Raw genomic sequence first — 11551 nt, 5'->3', positions numbered from 1 at the left:
GCCTTGCTTAGCTACTGCCTACCGGTATCGAATCTTGGAGGAGACATGAGTTTACCTCTATTAATCGTCGTGGCTTCAGGCGGATCCGTAGCCCCCCTCCCCCCCCCCCCCCCCCCCCCCCCCCCCCCCGAAAAAAAAAAATTGTGTATTGAAATAGGTATTTTATGTGTATGGAATTATATTAAATTAAAAATGTTAAGAAATTTATCCACAATTTAAAGTTTGAACTATTTATTTGATTTGTCATATCACTTTACTCCACACTAATTATAATATGTAGTGTGCATAAAAGTGGTGTGGCAAATTAAATACGAAAGCACATGCCTGAAGTTGTGAATTTCTAAAATTTCTCGCTTTTAAATGTGGATAAATTTCTACGTCGATATAATTTTACATATATAAAAGAGTGACAAACTTTTATAAATTGTTGACACTAATTAAAAGTATGAATAATCAAAATATTATTTGTAGTGATATATTTAGTGAAATATTCATTTGAGAACTAAATTTTTTTGTGAAAACTAAAAAACTGACCAAAACACACTGTGATATGAATTGAACACAATGTGTTTTAATTGTGTTTTATAAAACCATAATGTGTTTTTATTGTGTAATCTAAAAACACATTGTGTTAAGTTTTAAATCACATTGGGTATTTGATAACGTGTGAAAATCAAAAAATTGTTCAAATACATTGTGATATGAAGTTAACACAATGTGTTAAAAAAAAGGTATGGGAATCCCCCGATTCTATGTACTATTTGATGCCCACTTATCCCATAGGCAAACTAGTATCCAGATTAATTTTAATAATTTAATAATCCCCTAATTATCTTAAGTTTTCCTTTAGCAAGACTCGAAGGTTTTCCCTTAGAAAGTGGCGGCTGGTGGCCACTAGGCTATTACATAGTGGTTACTTAACATAACGTGTTTCTAAAAACATATTGTGTTAAATCCATATCATAATGTGTTTTGGTCAGATTTTTATTTTTCATGGAAATTTTAGTTTTTAAATGTTCCAAAAAGGTAATCATATCAATCTAAACACCATTAACCTACTAACACGTCGTCAAAAAAAAAAATTCCGATTTAGGTGTTGTATTGTAGAATATTATCAAGCATGTTTAGTAGTGAAAGGTAAAAAAACAAAAGAAAAGTGATATAAGAATTACGTACTTCTTATTTTAAAACTGTTTGTTCATTCGATCAAGCGAGATAATGGTATTAGTTACACTTCTATGAGATCCATATAGGGGTTTATGGACCAAAACGAAAAATTAAACACGATCTATGGACCACTATTACGCGTTTTGTCTTTGGGAAGCCTAACGTTTAGATGGGCATATAATCCAGGACTACTTTTGTAATTCATTCAATTCATTTGCAAAAAGTTAAAATAGTATTCGCACGTGCCGGCTACACCTGTGAGCTCAATCGCACGTGTTTCTTCCACCAAGGTCCCTTCCTTTTCTATTGTTCTATAAATTGAGAACTTGTATCTTATATTCTAGACATAACAATCCAATCCCTGCACACACTCAACAACCTTTAACTGTGTGAAAGAAAAGAAAAAAAAAAAAATTCAAAATATATACCATGGCTGCTAAACTACTTCTATTATTTGCCATATGCCGTTTAATAGTAATCGTGGGTTTAACCCTAAACCCAAATGAACTCTTTCACGTGGGGATTAAAAGTCAGTATCCACAACTGATTGTAAATCCCCACGACATAGAGTCAGTATCTACTGACTTTGGTAAAATGACATTTACCAAACCCTTGGCCGTTCTGAATCCAGAAACGACCAACGACATTTCAAAGCTAGTAAAACTAGCTTACGAATCACCCCATGGCTTCGCTGTCTCTGCTAGAGGCCATGGTCACTCCATAAATGGTCAGTCTCAGACAGCGAACGGTGTCGTGATCAAAATGACTAGATCGAGTACAAATCATCATTCCATGCCCAAGGTTTTCGACAAGTTAATGTATGTTGATGTTTGGGGTGGAGAGCTATGGATTGATGTGCTAAAATCTACATTAAAATATGGGCTAGCACCAAAATCATGGACAGATTACTTATATCTATCGGTTGGTGGAACACTATCTAATGCTGGAATCAGTGGGCAAGCTTTTAATCATGGCCCCCAGATTAGTAATGTTCATGAATTGGATGTCGTCACAGGTACATCATATCATATTTGTATATATATCCGATCCTTACATGCATAATATGATAATAGAATCTGTTATTTTCATGCATTAATTTCTTGTACCGTACGAGCATACTTATTTGCATCATTTAACTATTTGTTACAATCTTACATCATTCTTGCCTTGCCACAACTTTTGTCATGCACTATTTTTTAATATATATATCGTTGATTTTTTGTTACCTATCTATGAGAATATAAGTATATTAAGATGTGGGCACACGGACATATTAATAGATAATTGCATTACAATATGGAGTGTATATATATACCCACAATATATATATATATATATATATATATGAAAAATGTTAGATGATGTTAACATCATAGATCATAGATGATGTTGCTCTCACAAACTTACTTAAATCATTTTTTACACATTTCAAAAAGCCCCCCATAAATTTTATGGTTTGTGAGAACAACATTATCTAATCAAGATGATGTTAACATTATATATGTATTTTGATTAAGAGATGCAATTATTAATTTATTTTTGACAAAGTGTAGGAAAAGGTGACATAGTAACGTGCTCGAAGGATACAAATCCGGACGTGTTTCATGCTGTACTAGGCGGGTTGGGTCAGTTTGGGATCATAACTAGGGCCAGAATTGCGTTAGAACATTCACCTCAAAGGGTAAGTTTCTTTCTTAGTTAAATTTATGCTCAATTTTGAGGGTATGTATACTACGGGACTATGCGCGTATTATTAGAAAGAGCTATACAATGTTGGCACTGAGAAAAATTATTTCGAGGAGGAAATTTAAAATGTTAATGTTATGATTAATTTGTATTTAATCTTTATATTTTAATTTTTCGTATGCACAAATTTACAAATATACTTTTAAAATGAAAAACAATTACATAAAATTGGTTTGGGATCGATTGTCCAGACTGCACCCAAGCTAAATCTGTGAATAGTAGCGGTTGGTAAAATTCTATATTCTAAAATGAAAAAAATACATAAAATTGAGGTTGGTTACGTCTGTAAAATTCTATATTTTATAGTATTTTTCTTATATATATATATCTCAAAATCAATATATCCATCAACAAAACATAAATAAATTTTTTAGAGATAAGTTTTTGGTTACGCTAGTGAATGTCACATGGATTATGATTACATTGTAGGCATAATCGGGATATTAGTTTTTGGCACATTTTTTTTAAACTTCATTGTAAAAAACAGTACGACATTTTTTACAAAGTGTATCCGATACTGGTCCCGATCGAACACAATAATGTTAGATGTGGGTTCGGGTGGCTAAGTCTTAGGTTACACATTTAATTTGTACCGACCAGATGTGATATGCCTTTGGACTAAACTATTGAGTCAATTTTTGAAATCGTTTTCAAAGCTCGATGGTTGTTAGATATTGTTGTTAGACATGTATTATTGCATGTGAACAAGAATTAAGAAAGTGAATCAACTAACATATTGACATATATATATGCAGTCACTTTTTATGTTAATTAATTAGTTAATTACACGCGGTCATTTTTTAAAGTTAACTAACATAGTTTAAACTTAATTGATTCCAGGTGAGATGGATACGGGTTCTATATTCCAACTTTTCGGCTTTTACCCAAGATCAAGAATATCTCATATCGTTACATAATCAACCAAGGTCTAAAAAGTTTGATTACATTGAAGGTTTTGTTATCGTCGATGAAGGCCTAATCAATAACTGGAGATCGTCTTTCTTTTCCCCTAAAAATCCGGTTAAGATCTCGTCTCTTGGTGCTGGTGGCAATGTCTTGTATTGTTTGGAAATAACAAAGAATTACTATGAGGGGTCGAATTCTGATACTATTGATCAGGTAAATTAATCTTTGATTAATTTCATGAGTATAAGTTTAGTACTTTAGATTATAATTATATGCAAGCTAGCTAGATCATATTTTTAAGTAGGTGAAATCGTGGAAAAGCATGTGATGAATAATGCAAAAAGTACTAAAAGGTTCATGTTAAAAGTGAAAAGCGATTCGAATGTAACATGCAACCATAATATTGTAGCATATACTACAAATTAAAAGGAAAATTTGGATCTTTTCACCATATACAAAATTGTGAAAAGCGATTCAAAATCTTTTTTTCCTACTACCAAGAAATCTATAAGATCTTCAACACTTGAATTTGGATTTTTCTTCAAAGTTGCCTCTCTCCATCTATATTCACAGATGTCAAGATAGACATGTCATTTGAATTTATTAGATTCAAATTTGATAACATATGTAAATTCTATGATTTTCCAACAACTTTTATATTAGCCAAAGTACATAAAAGTTTAACCCGGTTGTATAGATACCTAGGATATGTTATTAGTTTAGTACATCCAATTAATCTTCTGTTAAGTATACACTTTAGAAGTGAAATGATGTCTTTATGGAAAATTCCTAGTTAATACATCTAGTAGAAAACGACACACTCTATTAATTAGTAATTACCGGGCATCTAAGCTAGTTGCTATCAACGACTAATGTTGTTTAAGTTGTTAAACTATTCGAGACGCGTCACTACTGATTTCTCTTTTTGTACATTTTTATAATATTTAACGCGTATACAACTTGATTTTTAATCTAGATGTCATAATTAGTTAAGATTCGATATAGACGTTCTCTATTTTGAAACGTATTAAACAAGGATTAGTATTTGATTGTTACTTAGCTAGAAGTACCCTATTAATGAAAATAATGCAAAAAATATAAAATAACAATTAATATATAGCACAAGAAAACATACAAGATCTTGTGTGATCTATGGACCTATTTGATACGATGATTGACGACAAACTTTAGTATTATTTTTAGTAAAGAATTACTTGTATATCTACGCCGTCCACCCACCAAATTATTAGCACCTAATAATTCAGTTTGTTAATTAATTAAGGAATGATGTTTTTTTATTCAAATAAAGAAGTAACTGAACTTATCCCCTGACAAAAGAAAATGTTTGGTTTCTGCTTTTGATGTACTTTCATTATAAAAATCACAAAGTTTTGCCAAATCCAGGGTTTTTCTTGTTGTGGTTTATTTAATTAATAAACTATTTTTTTATTTAATTATATTAATTGTATATTGTTTGTAGGAAGTGGAAGCTTTGTTGAAGAATCTAAACTACATACCAGCAACAGAGTTCACTACTGACCTTCCTTATATGGACTTCTTAGACCGGGTTCACAAGGCGGAATTGAAACTCCGGTCCAAGGGCTTGTGGGAAGTACCACATCCATGGCTTAATCTCTTTGTACCGAAATCAAGAATTAGCGATTTTGATAAAGGAGTGTTTAAGGGAATTTTGGGTAACAAGACTAGTGGACCTATCCTCATCTATCCCATGAACAAAAACAAGTAAGCATTTTTACCCGATAATGACATATGTATATAGTTAACTGCACAAATGTAAGACATATACGTTCTTTACATCTAGCGTAGACGCGTAATTAAATAGTTTTTTTATGGACTTTTGGTTTTTGATTCATATAAAAAAAAATGAGATCACTTTAAACACATGTGACTTACATGTTTTATGCAAAAGCTTTACATGAATACAAAATCAACCTTGATTTCATGATAGTAAATTCATGGGCCAAAAAGAAGTACATGACCCCATAACTTTGAAGTATGACCATGCATACTAAATGTACATCTCATCAACACATGTTTGCATCTATGTAAATGATGCATTGATGAATCATCATTCTTCTCTTTTTTATAAATATATACAAAAAGTTGTGATAACACAAAATACTCTTTTTACTGTAAGAATTTAAGTAAAAGTACACAAAGTTTTTGTCGAATTAGACATAAGGTGCGGTGTCTTTGTTTGTTGACTAGAAACCAAACAAGAAAAAAGATCGAACGGGTACATAATGGTCCAAGTGTGAAGATCCTGTTGTCAGAAGAGATCTTCTTTAAGGGACCCATTTTTATAATAAGATGCTAATTCATCATCCATGTCCTGTTACATATATACAATAGTACAAATAACTTTGCGGTTAGAACAGAACAGGTTATATGCCCACCTTTTATTGCTTGTGGACCTTCTTAAATCAACCTTTGTATCGATCGTCTAAGAACATTCTACTTGTACTTGATGCATTATAACTTGTGCATAGTATGCCATTTTCGTACTTTTTTTCGACCCACGAGTGTACTAATGTTTTTTGAATTATTTTAGGTGGGATGAGAAATCGTCGGTGGTGACGCCAGACGAGGATGTGTTTTATTTAGTGGCGCTGCTTCGTTCTGCTTTGGATAACGGTGAAGAAACGCTAACGTTAAAGCATTTAAGTAATGAGAATCGCAAGATTTTGAAGTTTTGTAAAGAGGCGAAAATTGAAGTAAAACAATACTTGCCACATTACACAACACAAAAGGAATGGATGGACCATTATGGTGATAAATGGCCCAAAATTTATCAAAGGAAAATGGAGTTTGACCCCAAGCTTATTTTAGCCACGGGTCAAAGAATATTCGACCCTAATTTTGCTCCCAATGCAATGTCATGGTGAAAAAAAAGAAAAGAGAAATAATAGTCTAGTAATAGTAACTAACCTCTCATGTACATAAGGGGGTAGTGCAACATTATTATAGAGGAAATTTAACAAGTTTTTCAGCTATGTTGGTTGTTTAGAATGATAGTTTTGTTCACGATTTTTTGATCGGGTTAGTTTTGCACCTTGTGGTTTATAAATAGTGATGCGTCATGGCACGACAAGATTTTTCATATTAGCTAGTATTAAACCAAATTCAATTCGAGATACAGAGTCGTTTTAACACTTCTATTCTATGGATTCAATAGAATATATGATCGAAGATATCATATATATCGTTGTAGGGGAATAACTATTTTTTACACAATGTATCATCCTCATGGTTTTCACCTAGTACAAGATGTCATAAATCAACTTTAAACCAGACTTGACAAATAAGCCGAGCCAACTAGATATATACTAAAAGGGTATGCTTGAATTTATGTGCATGCCTTCTTACCTTTAATCAAGTATATAATAATTAATTTGATGGAGTCTTGAAATACAAATATATATGTGGTATTATGAGTTAGATAATGAAGTGGGTTATAACAAAAGTATGTTTAACATTTTTTTTTTTATAGATTACCCAATGCAAGTATTAAAAACCTATTTCAACTTGATATCAACAAGATAATATTATACTTTTTAGATATCTCAATGTATATCATGTCCGAACAATCATACTGTAAAGTATTTTTTAGTTAGTAATAAAGTAAATGAAGTATATATCCGCCTTTTACAAAAATAAAAAATAAAAGATAAAACAAGAAGCCGATGAGGTATTCCTATATTCAGGGCCAGTCCAATAGTTTAGGCCTCAAACAATAAAGCTCAAATCTCATGAGTTGGATTAATACTTTGAGCCTTAATTATCTGAAAGAATTTGAAAATTATAACTTATATGGAGTATATAAAAATATTTCAATAGTGAAGTTACGTGGCTGACACTCATCTTTCCTACAGGTGAATTTGTAGCTGTCTACTATAGCGAGGCTCAACCAGAGGTGTAACAAATGAACTGGAAAACGAAAAACCGGTCCGAACTGTGAGATTCGAAACCGGAAAAAACTGAAAACCGAAAAATCCGAAAACAAAAAAACCGATGTGTAGCAATTCGGTTAAGGTTTTCATTATTCATTACCCGCGGTTAACTGAACCGAACCGAATTTTGATATGTACCTACATATAGTCATATATATGTATATTTACCCATATCTCTACTCCCTTATAAAGCAAATCCCCCCCTCCCATTAAATAATTCTGTCTTTGAAATACCGTATTTGCCCAGAGCGTTTTTTATTCCGTAACTACCCCTAATAAATGTTTTAGACTTTCCCACAAGACAGTCAAAGTCAATCAGTCAACCAATCAGTCAAAGTCAAACAGTTAAACTTATTTAAAGCTTTTCATATTTATGTTACAAATTCGTGTATAAATACCATCTCAAATGTAATACAAAATCATAACAAAATTCATATTCATCTTTTTTATCTCTTTAATCTCTCCAATATTAGTGTATGTGTATCATCTAAAAAGGTAGTTATAAAATTTCGCTGCAATGCGCGGGTACCATGCTCGTATGTATTACATGAATACATCATTTACATATCTATTTAACTAATTTTTTGTATTTGTTGTCTAAAATATTAACAATTTTACTAACTCTCTTTCACAATCTATGATTAATTTTGGATATTCTAAGTAATTTTTTTTATATATATACTCTTTTAAGGAAAAGTTGTTAACCTTGCTTAAGATATTTATCAAAAATATTAGTAATATCATATAAAAGACATTTTAAGTAATAAATCATGATGCTCTTAAATTGAAACGTGCATTGCATAAATATAACGTTAGAAAAAAATAATTCAAAAGTAGATGTAATGGATATTTATTTATATAACAAAATATCAATGTAGTTAAATAACTATTCTAATTGAAATTAAATTTTATATTAGCATAACTTTAATAAATGGTTAACCGAAAATAAAACTAAAATTAACCGACTTTTTCGGATAATTGATTTTTGGGTAACCAAAATTAACGGTTCAAAATTTCTAACTAACCGAATTGAACCGAAACCCGAAAAAAAGTTTGAAATATCTAGCTAACCGAACCGAACCGTTTACAGCCCTAGGCTCAGCAACTCACCTGCTTACTTGGTTTTTTCTTTGGTTAATGTGTTATCCATTTGTCATCTTGTCTTCTCAACATTTTAGTGCTTTAAAATTTTTAAAATTTTTTTTTACTATTAAAATTTTATGTTTAATAAAGAATTAATTTTTTCTTCTTTAGAACTCATAATGCTACAATTTTTTTTCTTTCACCATCAATTTTTATTTTGCTTTTTTATTAGCATGTTATCTTGCTGCCATCATGTCTTAACATTTTATTGTTTCGTATTTTAATCATTAAATCTTTTAGTTTTTTTTACCATTAAAATTTTTATGTTTGAAAAATTAATTTTTCCTTTTTTAGAACTCATAATACTATAATTTTTTTCTTTCACCATTAAAGTTTTTAGCTTCTTATTTTACATTTTTATATTTTCCCACCAAAACTTGTGTTTAAGGTTTATGGTTTTAACTTTTAACCTTGTGTTTTTTCACAGTCCGATGGTAATGGTTGACATTGACATTTTATATGACCCGCATTTAAATTCATGTCTCGCTTAACGTTAGTTTATCTTAAATAATATCAACAAATAAAAAAAAAGGTAGTGATCTTTTTGTGCAATTATCAATACGAGTATTTCACTCGGTGTAATATCACGTTGAAACTTCATTATAATTAGACTACTAGTTTGTGACCTATGATTTTTATAAATTTATTTGTACTGTGATTTTTATTAATAGATTTTTTATGTGAATAATGTACCAGAGAGACCATCACCAACGAAATAGAAAGCCGTCAAGGCGACACGTTCATCAGGGGGAATGTAGTAGTATGAGAAACAAATTTCATAGCTTGGAAAATCCAACCAAGTGGGTTGGTTCCATCAAAGGTGGGTAGGACAATCTTGGGTGGTCGTTGTTCATTTGAGTTTTTTATGATGAGGATGGGGTTTTGTTTTTGTTTGGTTTGAGGGTCTCAAGTGAATTTTGGGTAACGAGGTCAGGGGTGTTGGTTATGTGAGAGTCAAGTTTGAGGGTCGGGTTGTTTGTGGCTTCAATTAAGGGCGTAATTTGGGTAGCCGACTCAGTTGATCTTGTGGCAGCCGCTGTGGATGCAACAGGTTGTGACAATTGATCAGCAATGGAGGGCTCATCTGCTGAATTTTTTTTTGGTGGCATGGTGGAAGTTGGAACGTGAATGAAAGCACCAAAAGATAGCAACACCCTTGGAGAGGGTTAGGCTCCAAGAAAACACAGAGAGAGAGAGAGAAACTTTTTGGGCAATTTTCTCATATATTCCTCAATGCAAATTACTGAATTTAAACGCGTAGGAGATTGGGGTTCACCACCCATTATTCTTATTTTCAGGAAAACATGGTCACTAACTAGATACAACTTACTTAATATGCAACTGACATAATTACTTTGACTCTTTCAAAAGGTAAACATGTGAATGCAATGCGACAATCAAGTAAACATGAAAATGCCATAATTATGCAACTATGCAAGTGAACTACCGAGTAAATCTTGTGAGTTCTCTCTTGGGCTTGGATATTGCTATGGAATGGGCTTGGTTTGTTGAATTAGACTGGCAGTAATTTGGGCTACATCACTGGAGTATATATCATCCCTTTGATTACATCTAAATTGATGTGCACAATACTGAATAATATAAGTATCCTGCTCTCATTCTTTCTAATACTGAACTGGATAATACTGCCTCAGATATATATCATAATCTTCATTTTATATATATATATAAGGAAACTCTCTCTCTCTCTATATATATATATGTGTGTGTGAGAAAGTTAATTTTAGTACAAGGTATAAAAAAATACAAAAAGTACAAGGTTTTTCCATCTTCCTTCCATCTCCGACTACCACCACCACCACCACCATGATCATCCGGCGACGGCGACCATCTCTGGCGAGACTTACACATGTGTAAATTAGCTTACACACATGTGTAAGTTATATACCACCACCAACCACCATTATCTCCGACCACCCCAACCACGGCGCCGGCAGCAAGGGCTTCACCCTTACCGTAGCAAACCGTCACCATTTCTTGGATATCCGCCCATCAAATCCATACGATTTCCATATGCGTCCCTTCGGCCAGCTTTTAACGGATAAGGGTCACTGGCCCGTACCGTATCCCGAAAACGAACTTAATTCTCGTCGGAAGGTCGCCAGAGATGTCGTTGGAGGTGGTGGCGGTGGTTGTTCGCTGGAAAAGAAGTGTGTAAGTTAACTTACACATGTATTTATTGTACTTTTTTAATGCTTGTACTATAAATAACTCACCCCTATATATATATAGGTTTTAGATAAAGTAAAACAAGTATTAGAGTAAAACAAATAAAACAATATGTTTCTCTTTACTGGAAATCACCGTGCATCAAGAAAATCATCGTGCATTAGTGACTTCGTGAATTTTCGTGCATCAATTTAACTATGATCAAAGGGTCAAGATGTTGTCTTATTTGTTATACTTTAATGCTTGTTATACGATACCTCATCCGCGAATTTTGACACTTTGATTTTTATGTAAAATGGTTAGTAAATTCAAATAAAGAATGATTTAGCTCCTTTGAGATTAAATAATAGGCAAGACGCTTAATGGGTCACTTGACCACTCGTTGTACGGTATGATTTTAGACGACAAAAGGGCAACGATTTATTTGA

The 11551-nt window shown here is 32.3% G+C and overlaps 1 protein-coding gene across 1 annotated transcript; it reads left to right on the top strand.

Moving 5' to 3' along the window:
- Window positions 1-1541: 1541 nt before the first annotated feature.
- LOC122579369 (cytokinin dehydrogenase 5-like) lies at window positions 1542-6942 on the top strand. The gene is made up of 5 exons (XM_043751535.1): window positions 1542-2182; window positions 2721-2848; window positions 3754-4032; window positions 5300-5562; window positions 6392-6942. The coding sequence occupies exons 1-5, from the start codon at window positions 1597-1599 to the stop codon at window positions 6723-6725; spliced, it is 1590 nt and encodes a 529-aa protein (XP_043607470.1). The 5' UTR covers window positions 1542-1596; the 3' UTR covers window positions 6726-6942.
- Window positions 6943-11551: the final 4609 nt, after the last annotated feature.

This window comes from Erigeron canadensis, chromosome 8, assembly GCF_010389155.1.
Source record: "Erigeron canadensis isolate Cc75 chromosome 8, C_canadensis_v1, whole genome shotgun sequence".
Lineage (NCBI taxonomy): Eukaryota > Viridiplantae > Streptophyta > Magnoliopsida > Asterales > Asteraceae > Erigeron > Erigeron canadensis.
This window is presented reverse-complemented; position numbering and strand designations above follow the sequence as displayed.